The 19672-nt window shown below is 51.4% G+C and overlaps 5 protein-coding genes across 5 annotated transcripts in view; 3 read left to right on the forward strand and 2 right to left on the reverse strand.

Annotated features, from left to right (window-relative positions):
- The first annotated feature begins 1319 nt into the window (after positions 1-1319).
- Positions 1320-4299, forward strand: si:dkey-19b23.8 (uncharacterized). Its single transcript, XM_037480871.2, has 3 exons — positions 1320-1514; positions 2672-3427; positions 3670-4299. The coding sequence occupies exons 1-3, from the start codon at positions 1499-1501 to the stop codon at positions 3756-3758; spliced, it is 861 nt and encodes a 286-aa protein (XP_037336768.2). The 5' UTR covers positions 1320-1498; the 3' UTR covers positions 3759-4299.
- Positions 4300-5241: 942 nt separating this feature from the next.
- Positions 5242-7620, reverse strand: si:dkey-19b23.7 (uncharacterized). Its single transcript, XM_037480870.2, has 8 exons — positions 7387-7620; positions 6968-7039; positions 6773-6844; positions 6451-6674; positions 6186-6249; positions 5776-5941; positions 5441-5638; positions 5242-5354 (listed from the first exon to the last, which is right to left on the reverse strand). The coding sequence occupies exons 1-8, from the start codon at positions 7399-7401 to the stop codon at positions 5242-5244; spliced, it is 924 nt and encodes a 307-aa protein (XP_037336767.1). The 5' UTR covers positions 7402-7620.
- Positions 7621-7873: 253 nt separating this feature from the next.
- man2b2 (mannosidase, alpha, class 2B, member 2) lies at positions 7874-13355 on the reverse strand. The gene is made up of 19 exons (XM_062560841.1): positions 13098-13355; positions 12804-12950; positions 12591-12696; positions 12324-12496; positions 12120-12235; positions 11854-12031; positions 11564-11762; positions 11293-11484; positions 10975-11148; positions 10761-10897; positions 10304-10578; positions 9913-10104; positions 9540-9783; positions 9346-9456; positions 9069-9261; positions 8813-8962; positions 8572-8684; positions 8348-8465; positions 7874-8258 (listed from the first exon to the last, which is right to left on the reverse strand). The coding sequence occupies exons 1-19, from the start codon at positions 13221-13223 to the stop codon at positions 8155-8157; spliced, it is 3048 nt and encodes a 1015-aa protein (XP_062416825.1). The 5' UTR covers positions 13224-13355; the 3' UTR covers positions 7874-8154.
- smim20 (small integral membrane protein 20) lies at positions 13337-14447 on the forward strand. The gene is made up of 3 exons (XM_037480488.2): positions 13337-13567; positions 13940-13996; positions 14210-14447. The coding sequence occupies exons 1-3, from the start codon at positions 13459-13461 to the stop codon at positions 14251-14253; spliced, it is 210 nt and encodes a 69-aa protein (XP_037336385.2). The 5' UTR covers positions 13337-13458; the 3' UTR covers positions 14254-14447.
- A 934-nt stretch (positions 14448-15381) lies between these two features.
- rbpjb (recombination signal binding protein for immunoglobulin kappa J region b) overlaps positions 15382-19672 on the forward strand; it is a 39032-nt gene continuing 34741 nt past the window's right edge. The window contains exon 1 of the mRNA XM_062560843.1: positions 15382-15488. The gene's annotated coding sequence lies outside the window, so the exon portion shown is untranslated. The remainder of the gene's footprint in view (positions 15489-19672) is intronic.

Below are 19672 nucleotides of genomic sequence, written 5' to 3' on the forward strand. Positions count from 1 at the left end.
TTGAGGCCGCCAATTAGCTTTCTGAGCAGCCGGGGTGTGTCTGAGCACCGACCTACTGAACCTGAACCCAAAGAAATGGGGCAAGTTGAGTTGGCTCATCGAGGAGATTGATGGCTGTTTATATGCTAATTGCTTTAGGAAAAGCAACAAAGCCAGCAACACAGGTGCAAATTAACACAGGTATCACCTGATGAACATTGGTGTCCGGCGGGAACATTTGCCCTAAAGATGATGCAATATAGCTGTTCGAGTGTCTTGTGGTCCGTCGCTACCCTACCCCGAGCCGAACTGGGGACACAGCGAAAGCTTTAATGGGGGGGGGGGATTGAACCAACGGCGTCCCCGGCTGCCAGAAGCCACAGCTGCACCCCCCCAGCCCCGCTCCCCGCCGCCCTGCCTCGTCACGCCGCGAGGCGCGTCCGGCCAGGGCGGGTGTCGCCCCGTCTGAGGCGCCCCATTATGTCACCGGCGCCCCGCCCCCCTCCCGAGAATAGCTCCAGTGTGTCCTCGCCGGCACCGAGGCCCGCGTGACGTTTTTCGCAACTTCACTGTTGTCGGGCCAAAAACCCAGAAGGAACAGGGGCCCTACTGTTTCCCTGCGTCACACACACACACACACACACACACACACACACACACACACACACGCAGAATCACACACGCATGCACACATGGAACCGTTTATGTTTTTTCCACACAGTCCACGCAAGACAACATAGTGTGCCATTGAAATTCACTCAATTAGTGATGAAATGATAACTATTGATGAAGCCCTTGATTGATTGATGGCTGAGTGGGATTACATTACATCACATGTCATTTAGCTGACGCTTTTATCCAAAGCGACGTACAATAAGTGCATTTCCACATAGAGACACAAACTCAGAAGAACAAGTAACAAGAAAGTACATTTTTCATCAAATAAGCAGTTTCAAAACATGTTATAGAAAAGTGCCATTATAGGTACAATTTAAGTGCTATCATTTGTTGGGATCTGTTCAACAAATAGGCTACTCTTTTAAATCATGAACAGATTGATTGACCCCCCCCCCCCCACCCCGAAACTAAAACTTTATAGTATGGTTTATAATAATGTCACTCGGTGAGGGATGTGTTGACTGAAACAATCCTAAACCCTCTTCATGTCACATTGAACTGTGATAAAGGGGGGGACGTGTGATTATGTAAATAAAAGAGCTGTGGCGTAAATCTCTCTGAAAGGCGCACAGGTCGAGAGAGAAAAGGGGGAGGGACAGAAAAAGGGGGGAGGGAACAAGAAGAGCACAAGGCAGAGGGAAGGGAGAGCACGGTTCAGTCCGCACATAAAACCGCCTCCGTCAACCGAACGGCTCGAAGCTCGCGCCCACCGACGGCTCCTTTGATCGCTTCTCCTTCCCCCCCCCCACGCGCGGACCTCCACCTGAGCGGTGCGTTCAAAGACAGCCCCCCCCCCGGAAACTCCGCCCGTTCACCTGAGACGCACGAGGACGGCGTTTGCATGAGACTGTCGCCAGGTAAGACGCCTTTTTTTGAAAAGTACAAAGTACGATTTGAACGGCGCGTTTTGAGCTATAAAGATTGAATCATTGTTTGAAATAATGAAGTGGGGGTTTTTTTTGTGTGGAAAGTCGTTCGCCGAGAGACACGCTGAAAGTTTTAAATTAAAGTCTAACCTCTGGGTCTTCGTTAGTAAATTCGGCACACGCGTACGTTGAACATAAGGTAAAAAAAAAAAAAAAGTTTCTAGCTTCATACATTTTTATTTAACCAAAAATGGTTTATCCAATGCTACGTTTAATGTATGAATGTGTCCACCTAATGTTTGGCTTGAAGTTTAAAAATAAGCAGAAATACTCGTGTGTGTGCTACACGATGGACTCCGCAACTCTATTGCACGTGAAAGATAACTGAAGTTACTTCGTGACCCCGTACCCGGATGTAGAGTTTGATTGTTTCGTTAATGAGCTCATGTGTCCAGTGAGTGAGAACATCAGTAATGTACAGTGGCCTTGGTTTGATGTGTGTGTGTGTTTTGACAGTTGTGTAACTGCACATGTGCATGCCACAGGTCTCGGTCAACTTGTATCTCCTTTTGTGCTGTGACACACTCGCAGAAACATGCCATTGTTTGTAGGAGAAATATTTTTCTGGAGGGGGTGCAAAGCTGTTTCCTGCCCCCGGGAGGGGGGGGGGGGTTCGACTAACAATGGTCGCCACCCCAGAACAGTCGGTGGTTTCTCTTTGCAGCTCACTTCTGAGGAGCTGGGCCTTTTTTGAAAGACTGGCCAAGAAAAGAGAAAGGGGGGGGCGGTTAAAAAATAAAGTCGGTCACAATGGAGAAAACGCACAGCTTCATAGGATGGGAGACAATGGGGGGGGCCAGATGTGGAACGTTGCATAACACGTGCGATGGTAACGGCGCCTGTAATTGGGTCGAGTCTAAAGTGTGCACCTGTGATTAGTTTTAATAGCGCCGTCTTTGCGGCTCGTCGGGTTGTCGGTGGAGACAAAAGCCCAACCCGGCGGTAAATGATTTAATGGCTGCACGGACTGTTTCTCCCTCCCCCGGAGGTCACTGATCCTGTTTGGCGGGACACATGTTGTGCTGACTGCACTTTGTTTTTTTGTTTTTTTGTGTGTGTCACGCTCAATCGTTCTGCGTCTCCTTCAGATAAAACCAGCGGCTGCACCTCGGCAGAAGGAAGCGGTGAGGCCCAGACCCCCCCCGAGCCGAGCCCGAAGCGCGGCATGTCGCTCGGCGCGTTCCACCTCATGCAGACCCTGAAGAACTCCCCCGCCGCGCTGCGGCGCCGCTTTCGCCGCGACCGCACCGAGTCGCTGTCCCACGGCGACCCCCTCTTCAAGGTCCACTACCTGGGCACGGAGAAGATCTTCTCCCTGGACCGGGAGCAGGCCCAGGACGCCATCGGCCGCCTGCTGGACGGCGGCGGCGGCGGCGGCGGCAAGAGCCTGGGCAAAGACCACGCCCTGGTGGTGCGGCCGCGCTACGTCGAGGTCAAGGAGCTGAGCACGGGCCGCCAGCTCACCAAGACGTACCTGCAGGACATCGCGTACTGCGCCGCCGACTCGGCCCGGCCCAACGTCTTCCTGTACATCTGCAAGCACCAGGGCCAGCAGCTGCAGTGCCGCGTGTTCTGGTGCAGCCGGGCGGAGCGGGCGCGGGACATGACGGCGTGCCTGGCGCTCTCCTTCCAGCGGGCGCTCAGCGACCTGCAGACGGGCGGCTCGGCCACGCTGCAGCCCGCCGAGGCCAAGGCCAAGGGGAAGGGGAAATGGAAATGGGCGGCGGCGGCGAAGGAGACGACGACGACGACGACGAAGGCGAAGAGTAAGACGAAACCCACGACGACGACGAACCCCCCCGCCCTCGCCAAGAGCTCCACGCTGCCTGGCAGTCTGGGAAAAGGTGAATATATCCACTTTAAGAGAATACTTTTTAGTCATTTGATCAATAGCTTGACGTGGAGTCATCATGTGAACACCACCAACTGTGGTTGGCTGTTCTTTTTTACGCTAGCTACCTTTTTTTTTTGAAGAAGAAGAAGAAGAACTAGTGCCGGCGGGTCGGATGTTCACAGCTAACATTTAAACGCCGGCGTTCGCCACTGACTCATCGCCCAATGTGTCTCTTTCTTCTCGTCCCTCCAGTTCGCTGGAACAAGAGGGTCTCCTCTGCGTCCCGCAGCCCCCTCAAAGCCATCACCAGGAGGGGGTCCGCCTCCGACAGCTGGAGCTGAACCACAGGCCTGAAATGAAGGACAAGTGGGATGGGATGATTATTTTTATTTATTTTTTGCACAAGCGGTGACGGCTGAAGAAGACAACGCTGTCGCCTGCTGCCTTTTGCCACGTGAGGACTTGGGACTGGTTCATTTCCGTGGCTCTCCTCCTTTTCGGTCCACTGGAGACATTCGCCACGTTGGAGAGAGACTGTTTAGACTCTCGGTTGGAAAGAGACTTATTAGGACAAGGAGCTGTTGGCCAGAAACGTTCCGCAGGTGACAAACCAAAAAACTGGAGAAAAAAAAACACACAACAGTTTAGAGCTGATTGTTTTATTTATAAATCTGTGACCGGTCATGATTATTTCCTTATTTTTAATTTTTTTTTTTTTTTTTAACCCATTGGCGCTCATGTGTTTCCCTAATTTTATATTTGGACATTTGACATCTGGACAGTTTGGACAGAAAAAATCAGTTGTATATCTTTTTATAGTAAAGAAAAAGACAAATCTCCCTTCACACACCAAAGTAGCAACCAAAAAAAAAAAACCCAAAACAGATCTTAACTGTCCACAGCGATGCATTGATTGCGTTTCTCAGCCATGACTTGCGTGTTTGTGTCCCCGCACACTGGGAACGCTGCGTCCCCGCTGTGGAATGCCAGGCAATGCACCTGCATTCCAATCGGAGGCGTCGAGCCATCCAACCATGACTTTGCATCATCAGATGGTGCTACAATGCGCCTCGCCGCACGTTAAAGGCCGGGCCCCGACTACTTTTAAAGACCCCCCCCCCCGGGTTATCGGTATCAAACGCACCCTCGTGGTGGTGCCGTCTGTCTCGCAGGTTTACCGATGACAGACTTTAGGACCAGTGGTGCAGCCCGAGGCTTCTGTTCACTGTTATTGAGGCCCAAACTAAGCTCATGTATTTTTTTTTTTATTACATTTTTTAACAGAAAATAACTTTTTGACTGACGTGCCACAAGGTTTTTATCCGTTAATTTTAACATTTTGTACTCTGTGATGTATCTTTCCAGTTACAAATGGCACAGCCTGCTTTTTTTAAGGTGTAATTTTATCGGTGTGCCGTTTTTATGTCCTATTACATATTTAAAATGTGTATTTTGTTGAATATTAAATGTTTTTACACAACATTTCTGTCTGTGCATGTTTTTGTGCTGCTGTGACTCTCAAGAAGACAAATATTTTAATGCCTCCACGCTGATGACAAATTATTCCATTTGGCTCAACTTTTATTTTTAAGAAGTTATATTTGGCCTGAGGCTGCTTTTTAGGGGGTGACCGGTCATCCGTTCAGAGAGGTCCTGGGAGGTTTAGTATCCGTCACAGGACTCATTTCCCAGGCTCCTGTGTTTTCGCGTTTCACCGACTCTTCCCCCACTTGCAGATACACGCGTGTTCTCCCGAGAAACCGGTTGGTTCAGTGTGTACAAACACTTTTTAAATTTTTTTATTTATCATTATTTTTCTACAAGTCAGTGAAAGTGCACAGATGATGTCTCCTCGGCAGATGAGCTCTGCCTCTGCCGCTGGAACTCCAGCAGGGAGCGGACGTGCAGACGCCTCAGAGGCTTCACCTCCTCCACCACTGAAAGGAGAAATAAAACAACAAAAAACCGTTGCTATGTGGCTTAACAGCATCACCTGCTGGTGTAGTATCACCATCAGCATCACCTTTGTCGTAGTGCAACTCGTCCCGGTCTCCGTGCACCACGTACATCTCCAGGAAGCTCAGCAGGGCGCCGGTCACGAGGAAGCGCTCGCGCAGGGGAAGGCCTTGGATGTAGCGCGCGTCCAGGGCGAAGGGGTTGGAGGGCGAGGGCACGGTGCACAGACACACCAGCTCGCTGACGACGTCCCACGCGCGAATACCTGGAAGGTGTGTGGGGGGGGGGTGTGGGGGGGTGACAAGAAATGCATTTAGAAAAAAAACAACATTTTTATCCAAAAAAAAAAAGGGTCCCGTTCAGCTCGTCGTTAATTGGACGGCTCGCGCCCGTTTTCCGTACCCCGCCTCTGCCAGTCCGCGATGGACCTGAGCTTCATGGGCGTGTCCTTGACCAGCGAATCGGTGCCTCCGATGTCGACCAGGCGCTCGTGGTTGGAGCGGATCCAGGCGTAGGGGCGCCCGTAGCGGACGTACCCGGCCAGCAAGAACAGGGTGCAGTTCACCTCCTGCTGGGCGGTCAAAGCCTTACGTCATGACTCGGGATCGGATTATACTCTGCACTAAACATCTAGAATCTGAATGGTACCTTTTGCACTGATCAATATTCCAAAGAGTGATCTGTATTAATCTATTAAACAGTTGTTTTTTGGATTACTTCACTATATAAAAAAAAAAAAGTTTACAAACAAGACATTCTTCCTGTGTGTTTTTGTATTATGGCGGAGAGGGGGGGGGGGCTGAAGCACTCACAGGCACCGCTATCTCTCTCTCACTGGGGGAGGCTGGGAGGAGATGCTCCTCGCCGCTGGCCTCCCTGAGGACAGAGAAGAGAGAGAACGAATCAGCAAACCCTCCACATTTGAGGAACCGTGATCCACCTCCTGGTTTCAGGATGTAATCAGAGTCTTTCTGCTCCATCACATGTTTTTTTTTGACAATGACTCAATCAGTGAAATTGTGGCGAGAACCCATTCCGCTTGATTTCCGAGCCTTTAGAATAACTGTGTAAAATCACCTGACAGTGTGTGGCTGCGCCTTGGTGTGTGACTGTGACTGTGACGGCGGCCCCGGGGGGCCTGGGGGGCCCCGAGGCTCCCCGGGCAGGGGGGAGCTGCTGTGGCTGTCCAGGCTGGGGGAGCTGCTGCTGGGGGAGACGTCGCTGCTGTTGCAGCTGCTGCTGCTGCTGGTGGAGGAGTAGGGGGAGGCCCTGGAGACCACAAAGCCCGGGGAGCGCCAACCCTGCAGGACGGGTAGGGTGGGGGGAGGGGCCTCTGATGATGATGATGATGATAAATACGAAGTGCAAATGACACGTTTCTGTCGTCCCTTTTACTAACCAGATCTTCGTTAACAACGGTCAGCAGCAGCTCCTCTTTCCCTCTCAGCCAAGGCTGGAAGTATTTAAAGCCCTGCGAGCAGAAAAAGTTCACATAAAGAAACATTTAACACATGTATATATATATATATATATATATATATATATATATATATATATATTTATTCATTTATTATTTATTCATCGGTCCACTGACCTGCAGCGACCCCAGTAGAGCCAGGTCGCCCAGGAAGTGCTGCAGCTTCCTCCTCTGCTCCCTCTCTCGTTTCTGTTGACACACACACACACCAGTCACAGAGGATGAAGGCTTCATCCTCCCATCAGTCCCCCCCCCCCTCCCCTCCCGTCACTCGGTCTAGTATCCTAGCAACCCCCCCCCCCCCCCCCGAGCAGCATTCGGCGTCCGCTCGAGCGATGCACGTTAGCGACATTAGCGAGATAAATAAAGAAAAAGGACGTTTTAATCCAATGCATCAGGCCAACTCGGTTTAAATATGTGGTCCAACATACAACCCCCCCCCCCCCCCCCCCCACCCACCCCCGCGTCCCGTCCCCCGACACACAGCTGATAAAAAAAAACACACACACACACATTATGGAGGAAACCGCACTCACGCTGCCGCTGCTCATCTTGTACCGAATGTCGTCTCCTCCGCAGGCCTCAGCATGGCGCCTTGTGTCCTAACGCCTAACGCGTCGTTTGCCAGGAGCCTTTCCTCCGGTTAGTTGATGCAGGGATGCCTTGTTATCTGCGGGTTGTGTGTGTCTGTTTGTGTGTGTGTGTGTGTGGACACACAAGACGGGTGTTGGCTTCCAGCTCGGTGTTGAGGATGAGAGGCCTCTAGTGGCCATGTTGGAGCACTACAAGATGAAGATGAAAGTAGTCATAGTTTTTGGCCCCAGATTCAAATGTTGGACTTAGTTGTCTTGGTAAAATAAGTATGATTTGTTTACATGTGTCTCAAATTTTGAGGCAAACTACTAGATACTAATCATTTCAGATGCATTCTAAACATAAGAGGGTTATTTTTATTCCAAGCAAATCTATTAAGGGTTTATTTATTCAGTTGAAAATATGTCCTCGAAAATTATAGACAGTTGATTCTGTGTAGTATTTATTCCTTTATACACCAAGTATACATTTTTCATCTACAATTTGTAAATTGCCCATATCAGAGGGACTTTACCGTGTTGATCGTTGGCCAGTGATAGTCATACATTTGAACAAATATGGAGAAAAAAAAAGCATCACTTTATTCAGTGCATCAGTGCCTTGCAACAAATGAACACAATGTGCAAAAAGTAATATTAATTAAAAGTGTAGCAAAAGATCACATTTGTAACAACAAACTATTTGCGGTCTTCACAGAAGACGGTTTAAGCCTAAAAGTTCCCGGAGGCAAAGTGGACGAAGAAGGTCCTGATCTCTTTGGCGCAGATGGTCACGGTGAACGCCTCCTCTCCGCCACGGCGGCAGCTTTCGGAGTCTGAGAGGCAGAAGACACAAACGACGAGCAACGTGAAGGCAAGTGCAAACACACGCGTCATGAAATCCGCACGCGAAAGTCGCCCTCACTGGTTTTCAAGTCGTCCGCCGTCTTCCACTTCCACCTCTGCAGGCGGCTGATGTCCCAGGTTCCTGTAAGAGAACGCTCCTCCAGCTTTTTGACTTCCCCTATGCCCTGCAGAGCATCCTGCCCACACAGAACATAACCTTTGACTACGATTCTAATGGAATCTTTATATGAGGAAAATTAATAATAAACATTAATAGGAGAGAGAAAGTCTCTTTTGTTGCACCTTCAGGTTTATGGCGACTGGCTTGGAAAGCTCAGGGTCTTCTCCCTCCTCAAAGAGGTGCATGATCCTCAGCAGGACCCGATCGTAGTCCGGCTCCGAGGGCAAATCCTCACCTAGATGTACGCAAAAATAAATGAATCAATAAATACACTTTTACAGAATTGAATCCCAGAGTCAAACAAATGTCTATCAGATTGAGACCAATCAGAGAGGACCTCCAAACCCCACCCCCAATACTCGCCTGAGTTTACGTGTCTCAGGTGAGCGTCATGATCGGAGCTGTAGTTCCATCCGGGGACGCTGAGGCTGAGCAGGTGGAGGTTGGGCGGCAGGACCACCGAACGCGCCTGAGGAGCACCTCCTCTGGCTTCCTTCTCCTGCCAGGAGCTCTCTACGAGTGTGCATGAGGGAGAAAACTGCTCAAAAAAACCCAACCCAAAATCCAATAGAGCTTTTTAGGCCGAACAAAAAAATAAATAAAAAAACTCTGCGCTCACCGGGCCGGTCGATGGGCACGACGACGGGTCTGTGCTGCACCTCCACGGCGTCCCTCTGGCCGAGCTGGGGGGCCACTCCGGTGGAGCCCAGTGTCATCCACAGGGTGGGCGTCGCCGCCGAGCTGTCGTCGAGCGTCAGGTTGTAGCCGAGGTTCCAGGGCAAGTTGTTCCGGAGACGGCGGTGGAGCATGACCTGACGTTAATGGGGGGGGAGACACTGGGTGAGAAATATGTGCTTTTTAAATAGATTTTTTTTTTTTTTTTTTTAAAGGAGTACCTCGAGTTGTCCGTCGGCCAGGCAGGAAACGCCGTGGGCTCGGTCGCTGAACAGCGCCAGTCTGCTGAGGTCGTCCTGGATGTAGGCGGCCCGCACCATGGGGAAGTAGTTCTGACCACATGCACATTAGTTCATCCACATAAAGTTAACCACCGCTATTATAGATTTTCTATTCTTTTTTTCCCGGTACGTACCCTTGCTAGAGTGTTATTAGTGAACTTCCTGTGTGTCCTCTTCATCATCTGGTAGCCGTTGGCGTCCGCGTACAGGGTCCGGTTGCTCCTCAGGGAGGAGCTGGTCCGGAGCACCACCTCCGCGTTGAGGGGGAGGGGGCCCAGCGAACAGCTCTGCTCCAGCCGGTGACACGGCCGCCTCGTCCCGAAGCATTCTGGGACGCGGGTGGTGATGGAGTAGGTGTAGTCCTGGTCTCCTTCCTCTCTGGGAGATGCGGCGGATCGAAACGCGAGAGAGAGAGGGGGTGGGGGGGGGTTGGGGGGGGGGGGGGGGGGGGGGGGGTCAAATTAGGATTCATGTTGCTGCCCTACAGCGGGGGTTAGGGGTACCCACCGATAGAAGCGCTGCCTGATCTCGGTCACGACCCTCCCGGGGATGATCTCCATCTCCACGGCGGCGTACGCCCGCGCGGCCGAACCGTTGGCGCTGAAGACGTAGTTGTCCGAGATGGGCCCCGCGTGGACGTCTCCGTTTGCGTGGTACACCCAGAAATCCTGAGTCACCCTGACTCGCCGTTTGTCTTGACTGCCGGGGAGGACACGGGAGGTAAAAGCGCGCTGCTTTGACACTACGACGCTGATGATCCGCATTCTATTTACTGTCCGATTTGATTTTTGCTTCAATAAGTAGCATCGCATTGCTAATCCTTATCTGTAAAAGGATGGACTCATCCCTGTGTGTGGAGAGAAATGACTAAAGCACATCCGTAGGAGCGGATTCTTACAGATGAGTGATGCTGTGCAGTAGGTTTGTGTCCTGGTCAAACATCAGCTCGTAGCACTCGTTCATCACGGGCAGGAGCCTCCTCCCGGTTCTCCGCCGCTCCCGGGCGTTGAGTCGCTCAAATGCAACGCCTTCCGCTTCGTGAGTCCAGTCGCACTCCCCCCCGGAGCATTTCTGCTCGGAGAACTTGATCAGGTATCTCCGATGCTGAAGGCCTCCAAGTTCCGCCACGATGAAAAGGTCGTAGGTCACATTGGACTGTGCCGACCTCTGGATCTGTGACGTGTTACAGACGTGTGTTACCGGCGTGTGTGGCATTGCGCCCATCTCTCCCTTTCACCTCGATGCTACGATTTATCGTTTTCCCCCGTGACCACCGTTTGGCTTTAAGTTGTTTAAACAACATTCAAACCATGCCTCAGTTTTTCCTTTAAAAAGAAAGAAAAGAAATAAACAACCTGCGCCAGCACTGGTTTCCCCTCATTATCGAAGACGGCTGCGGCGGGGAAGGATACGGTGACGTTGACCACGGCGGTGGCGTTCCACGCCAACGGGTTGTAAATGATGACATGCTGCTCCAGGGGCTGGCGAACACCTGGCGTGAGAGGGATGTCAGGACTTAGGGATGCAAACGCCCCCCCTCCCCCCCCCCCCCCTGCAAAATGTTCACACCTTCGCCGCGGCGGCGGGCGCCGGGGACGCTGGGTAATTCGAGGTTGTGCGGCGGCAGCAGCACGAGCGCAGCCAGAAGCTCATCCACTCCAGCCGCGGCCTGCGCCAGATGCTGCAGGTACATGTCGGCCACCTTTGGAGACTCGGTGCCGGTGATGCCGTCGTGGTGCTGGACCTAAAACACACACACACACACACACACACACACATACACACACGTTCTGTTAAAGTCAAACTAAATTTGAATGAGGGATCCCAAGCCGCTTAGCTGTCACGTATTTGACCACAGACAAGACATGATGAGGAGGTCAATACTTTCCTCTGAGACGGCCCAGCGAAGCGCCCTCAGCCTTCCCAGCGCCCAGTCTTTCGGGACGGGTCCGTCGGGGGAGCCGACTCGGTAGCGGGCGAAGAGCGACTCGGCCGCGTGCAGCCGCGAGCTGGCCTGGCGTGCCGCTCCTTTCAGAACATTTCTGGAGGCGTAGAACCCCGTCCAGGCCTGGTGCGGCTCTGGGAAACAAGCCCAGTCCAGGAGAATCATTAAAGGAAAACGCTGCTTTGTATTATATTTTAGGCCTTAGATTCTCACCAGTGGAATATGGTAAGAAATCTTCACTCCCACGGGGCTCCCAGACTACATCCGATTGGTAGATGGCCTGGAAGTATTCGCCGAGAGTGGCGTACTGGACTGTCACGCCCAAATCTTTGCTGTTCTGGTTAATGTACTTCATCAGAGGATCCATGTTGTTGAACTGGACGGAGGAGTTGTAGAACTGTTTGTCGCAGCCCTGAAACACGAGATTTTCTAGTTACTCATCGGATACTTAAAATTGTAATATAAAAAAGAAAAAAGAAAAAAGTCCACATATATATAGTCACCCATGGCCAAAGCACATGGTTCGTCCTAAACCAAGCCGCCCTCAGCTTGATGTTCTCCACCATCGTCTTGGCGTACGCGCGCACCGTCTCCTCGGTGACGGGGAGGCTCATGTTGGGGTAAACTCCGTCTTTAGGGGGATCGGGGAACAAGGCAACTCCATTCCAGTAGAATCCAGAGCTAAGACATAAGCGAGATTACATCTATTTGATGACACAAGATTATTGCGATTATTACGTCACCGAGGAAGAGACGAAGCGCGGGCTACCTGTTGGAGAACGGCAGGTGAGATGGGGTGCAGTAGCTGAACTGGTCCATCGTGTGAGTGAAGATCTGCTGCTTCTCTTTCAGAGAGGGAGAACCTCTCCATACAAACTGAAGTCTCTGGACAACCGACCAACAACAGGCTGTGACTATTTTAGGATCATGATGCAGTCGGCTTCCCAACGCCAAATGGCTTGCATGCCCGTACCTTGTCTCTCTGCATGGCGTCTTTGCGGTCGTAGTCGATGCGGGAGACGAGGTGGGCGTTGAACCCGGCCAGGGCGAAGAGGACCGGCGTGGTCGCAGAGGCTCCGAATGGATCCACGTGCCAGGAGAACCGAGGGCGCACCCCGAACGTCTCGTAGAGGAAACCGTGTCCCTCTGAGGCGGCGCAGGGAGACAAAGGGCTTGCTTACGGGTTCTCTCTTCCCGTCGGGCTGACGTTTTCCAGGCGCAGGAAACGCAGCGCACCCACCTGCCATTTGCAGGATCTGGTCGTCGAGGTCGGTCACAGCCTCGTCGTGAATCACTTGGCCCCCGAGGACGAACTCAAGCCGACCCTCTTTCACGTGCCGTCGTACCTACAGAAGCCGAGAAAGCCAATCAAATGTTAAGTATTGCGTACTAGAAAGGTCCAACCAAACATTTTTCATTCTCACACTATTTCACGCCGCGCGCGTGGCCCTACTTGTTTCTTGTGAGCGCCTGTGGCCACGGTATCCCACCACAGTCGAAAGAACTCCTGCTCCACAGCGATGAACCTGCGGCCTGCGGCCTTTGACAGCTCCTCGGTCACACTGGTGTACACGTTGGCTGCATAGGCGTGCATGCTCTCCTGTGGAAAAATACACAATCACACATGATATGAGAGGTTAAAAACACACGCATTCATGCGCAAAATTTCGGTTAAAGGAGAATGGTAAACAGGGGGGCTGCACACTATGTGCGGGTCAAATTGAAGGATTCGGTGACAGAAACTTGCCTGAATTGTGTACACCCAGCCGACATCCATGTGACTGTGAGGGATCACAAACGTTTGAATCGGCTCCTTTTGTCCCGCTGTGCAACAGCGACAGAGAAAAAACAAAACAACGGCGAAATTTCTCATCTTTTCAGCCGGTAGAGAAAGAAAACCCTGCTCATCCCTTAAATCTTTAACCCGGACTTCCGTATTGTTGTTGTGACGCAGCACGTGACTCACTTGGCTACGGAAGCCCAGAAGAACCAAACTAGCTCGAGGCCGCTTTTTCTCTTGGTTTTCGGGGACCTTTACACCGGAAGTAATAATAATAAACACTGCGTTCACTTGGAGGTGAAGGCGTTTCACCAAATGCAACATTAAAATGACGCAAAATCAGAGAATAGCGTTGGTATTTGGAGGCTTTGTAACGGCTATTGCCGCGGCTTTTTACCCCATATTTTTCTACCCGCTCACGCACAACGAAGAGTACAGTAAGTGGCTAAAGAAAAACGTATATATACAGTTAACGTACAACAACCAGACAGTTTACCAATGTGGTATGTTAAGAGGCCGTGTCATACAAATACTTAAAGTACCACGCTGATTATTTACAGTTAGCGTAACAATAAAGCTAATCGATTGTTTATCCACCGCTAAAATAAGCTAGTTTAGTCTGGTTAAGCTAGCTGGTTTGTTAGCTAACCTGTTTTTGTTTGCACTTTCATTCTGCTGAACAGTCACTAGCTGTCACCGCAATCGCGTTTGGTCTTTTTAGTCTGGAGCAGTCAGGAGATACACTCGAAAAAATAGAGCTGAAGGGAAGCGCTTCTTCGTGACGTGACGCACCGTTCTGTCTCCGCCAGGAGACGTTCAGAAGATAAACCGGAGAGCAGTGAACCAGGCAGACGTTCAGCCCGTAGGTAAGGTCACGTAGTAGATCCACATGCCTACACATCAGGTATTACATACAACCCCGTTTACCCCACGGGGGTCGTGTAGACCCACGATGTTGTAGGATCACTTCTCATGCACATCTGTTGATCGATCCACGACAAAAACACATGTTCTGATTATTAAGATAAAAGCTTTGATATCTTTGCTATATTCGTTTGTTTGTTTTTCTTCATCTAAAGGTGTAAAGATATGGTCGGATCCCTTCAAGCCTTCAGACAAATGACAACCAGTGACGGCTGACCCTTCCCTAAACCCAGCGACCCGATGCGTCCCGATGAAAGGCTTCCAGCAGAGAGCGACTGTGGCTGATGAGTGCTTGGTGTGCGCGTGAGTGAATGCTCCTCGGAATGAGCTTTGGCGTGTGTGTGAGTCCCTTTTAAGTCCTAACGAATAAAGTTTAAAACTCTTCTGACTAAAGCAAGTTTTGCGTTAATGGTTATTCTATTGCGATGACTTCCGCCACAGCTCATTTCTCTTAGCTCCCCTCTTTGTCCCCCAGGGGGCGCTCCTTTCCTTCCTGTTGCACCGAGCTGTGCAATGTTCTGCTTTTGTGCGTCTTGGATGTTTTAGCAGCTCCGCACTGGTATGCAAGCCTGTGGAAATCCTGATCAAATAAAGCGGTTTGTTTACCGGTCCCCTTTCTCCAGAATGTCTTTTGACATTTGATTTTGATTTTAGTTCACAAACGGTTCTGCAGAAGAGGGACAATGTGCAGTGACAAAGTTTGTGAGGACACGTCACTCCGTATCATCATTCCGCTGTCACGGACGCAGGGTCCAACTTCTGCCTTCCTCTCCATCGACACGTGACCCGAGCTGTTTTAAAAAACCCAACTCGCTGTGATCCAGACTCCCTGTACGAGACTCCATGGGTGCTGCAAGCTCACAGAATACCAAACTATATACCTTTTTTTCTTTTTTTTTTCCTTCTCTCCTTGTACTTTTGTGGTTTCCTGACATTCACCAGCATCCCCTTTTTTTCAGAATTTGGGCCATCAAAGTCCTCCTTTAAGAAACAAACGTAAGCGGCCCTGTACTTTTAGACATTCGGGACCGCTCGTGAGGCCCGCTGCCAGCGAAAGGCCGGGCTGCGCGGGGGCCAGCGGCGGCCGCTCTCCTTCGCAACTCCCCCCCCCCCCCACCTCCCCCCTCCACGCCCCCCTAATCAACAAGCCCCATTGTTTATGTGAGGTTGTTATTGTTGGGCCGCATTCAGAAACAAGAGCAGACTCCAAGAGCCCAGGCCGCGCAGAGGCGTCCAATGCAAAGAGAGCAAGGGGTGAGGAGGGCGGGAGGGGAGAGGAGGAGGAGGAGGAGGAGGGGGGGGGGGGGGGTTAAAGGAAAGCAAAAAAAAAGAAGCAGAAATTCCTCTCATTCCCCGCTGGTGTTTTCCAGATTCCTCAAGCGACAGCTTTCTCGGCTGCGCGAGTGAAGTCAGCGACCGGAGGGGAAATTGAAGGTAACGGCCAGAGGAAGAGAACCACATTCCTGAGGGGACGTGTCACCTACGCGCACGTGCACACGTGCACGCGCACACACAAACACGCGCACACAAAGAGAGGGTCTCGGTAACCGGCGGAGCAGCGCGGCGTTCGGCCTTTTTGGCTTTGCACTTGGCCACAAATCAGCATCCCAATCAGTCTGGCACTGTCCCCCCCCCCACACACACCCCCCTCCCTCCCTCTCAACCCTGGCGTCCATCTATTCAAAGGCCTCGAGTCAGCCCCCGGGATTTTACGGCTCCGTGTTGCCTAGTCCTCCTTTTTTTTTTTGTAGCCCCTTGTCCCATTCAGCAGGACATGTGGACAAACATCAATACAAAGCATTGAATAGGGTCAGAGCGCACTATAAACCAACACAAATGCAACAATGTGGCCCCCACGGCACTTTAACCACCCCGACTATTAGCCCCTCGCACAAATCACACCTTTTTTTTTCTTCTTCAGTTTGTTCGGCGTGTGTTTCGAGAGTGCCGGCTTAATTGGCCGCCGCTTTTCAAACTGGTCGCCATGGGAACGAGTTGACGGGATGACAGACGGGGCCGCGGCGTTGGAATTAACGGCCGACGACAACAGCAGCAGCAGCAGCGCCGCCGGGGGGGGGGGGGGGGGCTGCGGTGTGAAATACGAGCGGGGCGAACGCCTCGCTGGAAGTCAAGTGGGGAAAGGAGTAAACAGACAACAACGAGTGGAACATTGGAGAGCTCTGAAGATCCTCTCGATAACACCCCCCCCCCCCCCCCCCCCCCACCTCCCCCTCCCAGTTCACTTCCATCTGAAGTGTTACAGCCAAGGAGGACTTCTTTTTCATGCTCTTATCCGCAAATAACGATGGCGATTAATTGTTACATGCGAGCAGGGAGCTAATCAAAACTAGTTAAAACTTTCATGAAGCGAAAGCAGCTTGTAAATAACCATGCAGCTTATTGTTTATTTCACTCCAAACACGTCCACGATTAACAAACTCAACGTCACGCCGTGTTGAAGAAGATTCATTTTCTCATAGACTTGTATACCATTTTTCTCGTGTGTGTGAGAGGATGATGCAGCGATGGTCGGCGGGTGACTCGTTGGCAGAACAACAGAACTGTGTGAAAACGGCTCTTTCTAAACATCCACCCAGTAATCAGGTCATTTACACAACATTTAGAGGCATATTTTTAGAACCATCCAGAATCGGATTCTTTTACATGCCATTTTTTTTGTGGAATATTAGCACGTGGATGCTAGCACTGTTAGCCTCGCGCAGCAGCTAGCTCGTCCCGCGGAGCATTAGCATTTAGCTGAGATCACCTAGGAACGTTGGGAGGACTCATCACTTTGTTACGTTATTTGTACTATTTCCTCGCGCTTTGTTATTGTCTTTTTTGGGGAGGGAGGGGGGGGGGGGGCTTTAGTGGAAGAAAATCACTTATGCACAGAGTCGACGGGGCTTAAGCGACACCGCAGACCCGGGTAGGAAATTCTCAAGCGGGGCTCTTGAGGCTTCCAAAAGCCTGTCGCTTGGCCGGTATCGTGTCCCCCCCCCCCCCCCCCCCGTACGGAATCAGAAGAGGAAATGTTTAAGCAATTAGACGGGAGTTTAGGGTCGGAAAAAAAATAAAAATGTGGGAGGAAAGTCTCTTACGGACGGACCCCAAATCTGTCGGAGCGTCTTTTCCCCTTTCGGCTCGACGCGCCGATTAAACGGGGAACCGAAACGATGGAAACCCACAATCGCATTTAACTCCCGTTTCATTAAAACGGAGTCCTGCTGGACGTAGGGACGGAGCTCCGTGCGAGGCCCGTCGATGGCAGGTTTCCACCGTTTACGCTGCCATTATGAAAAAAAAGAACGTCTAAAAAAAACCGAAGACAAAGAGGCCCAGAGCCGGGGAGGAAGACCGATTCATACGGCACCTCGGCACTCGACACGTTCCTTCGTGACAATTTTAAAAGCCTTCTCTCACATGACATTTTTTTTTTTTTTTTTTTTAAGTTGGACTGGGCTGGATGATTCACGGCGGGGGGAAAAAAATACTATTTTCATGCCGCTAAATGAACTCCATCCTGTTATTAGTGGTTTACACACAGAGCTAATTAACTCAATAAGTCCGACCCCCGAAATCCTTTCGGCATCGCAGCAGCTGTATGGAAGGAAAAGGCCCAGATGGATATTTAGCATGCACAGTGCTGTTTCCACTGCGTGTGTGTGTGTGTGTGTGTGTAGAGATGGTGTGCGTCCTCGTGGGTTTTCATTAGATCCCGGTGGATGACAACAGAATATATGACTTGGCTCCGGATGGGAATTCGGGGGGAAAGTCATGGAATTTGGACGCCTTGACGGAACACAGGCTGTCCGCTGTTAGCCCGCTCCCCACCGGGGAGGAGGAGTGTGTGTGTGTGTGTGTGTGTGTGACCCCGATGAACAATGACAGGTTTACAGCACAGCACCGGGCGGACTCCCATGTGGCGGGACTTGAACAGGGCGCTGAGCGCTGTAGCAGATTGGACACGAGCGGACCGTCCAGATGACCGGTACCTCTGGTCGTGTGTGTGTGTGTGTGTGTGGGGGGGGGGGGGGGGGCACCGTATCTGCTCAACACATCGGCCTCACTAGTGTGGCCCTGAAAAAAGATGATTTTCTTTTTTCTTTTTTTTTTTGCCTTTTCAGATTATTTTACCGATTTGGCAACCGGTTTCTTTTGAGAACATTCACCGGACTTGATTTATTTGAGACTCGGAGCACAAGTTCTGATGTAAATGTGCACCGATCTCACCAGGATGTCTTGCCAAAAAAGACGATTGAATTGCATTCATAACCCCATTGTCCTCATATTCCGTTCCGAAGGGTATGCTCCTGCTATTTGATGCCGCCTCCTCGCGAAAGCACACTCGACGCCCCACCTGAGCTACAAATGATCCCCCCCCCCCCCTTTGGGCTGCGAGCTTACTTTTGTGGTCTCCTCCTTTTTTTTTTTTCCTGCTCCCTGCCCTCCTCATCCATCTACCCCCCTCCGGGGTGCTGCTCCCTCCAGAGAGGGAGAGGGAGAGAGAGAGAAAGAGCGAAACCCACATGTTTCAGAGGAGGGAATCCGGGGCCCGGGCAGCGTCCCAGACCAAAGCACCTCCGTCTCTCCTTGCCCCCCCCCCCCCCCGTGGGCATCACTTAGCTCCAGCCTGTCATTACGCACTGGGTTGGAGGATTTGTGTTGGAACGCGGCCCTTTTGTTCGAGTTAGGGTTGGGTGCAGAAGGAGGAAGACGGGGATCAAGGAGGAGGGGAGGTGATGTCACCTCAGGTCGGTGCTGGGATGTATGTGGCATGCTTGGTGTTGTCTTTTTTCGAAAAGTCATTATCCCCAAGAAGCCTCTTGTTCTCTGACGTCGCCCTGAAGGGTCGCTTCGACTCCCCCGACCATGACCTCTCGGCTGGCCTTCTTTTGAAGCGGCCGTGTCTCCTTCTCGTCGTCGGACAGCGTCGAACGGCATCACCTTCACTTATTTACCTTTTTTCCCCCCATCATCTCTGCCTCCGATAATGCTTAGATGGACTGATAGGAGCGGAGTTCCACTAACAGAGATTAAGTGCTCTGGAGGAGGAGGAGGAGGAGGTTTTTTTTTTTTGAGGATAGAGTCATCTGCCTAAGTACACTGGGCCCAACGCTAAGGAATTGCACTGTGTGGAACGTGGTGTGGTGTAACCGGAGTGCGGGGTTGGGAATAGCCCCGAGGGGGAAAACTGGGCTCAATTTTTCCCCAAAAGCCTCCCATCTCCCTGATAGACATGTAGTGTGATTTGAGGAGAGACGAGGATGTGTGTGTGTGTGTGTGTGTGTGTGTGTGTGTGTGTGTGTGTGTGTGTGTCTGTGTAACGGGGGAAGTGGACGGAGGGCACACGGAGCGACCAAGTCAGGAAAACAGGTCTCAGGAAACCCTACACGCCGCTTCTCTCTTCTCTCCCTCACCCGAGAGGCGAGGAGCGAAAGCAACAACCAAACAAAAGCTCCGCCTCCACACCGTTGAGAAAACAGCGATGACCTCGCCGGGAGTTGAACCTCCCTATTTTCTTTTTTTGACGTATAGCATTAACAGTGGTCTGCTGTTTGTTTGACTCTCCCTTCTCCCTGGTTTAGATCGTCTTAACACTAGTTGTTTGTACCTTT

Source organism: Pungitius pungitius, chromosome 1 (assembly GCF_949316345.1).
Source record: "Pungitius pungitius chromosome 1, fPunPun2.1, whole genome shotgun sequence".
Lineage (NCBI taxonomy): Eukaryota > Metazoa > Chordata > Actinopteri > Perciformes > Gasterosteidae > Pungitius > Pungitius pungitius.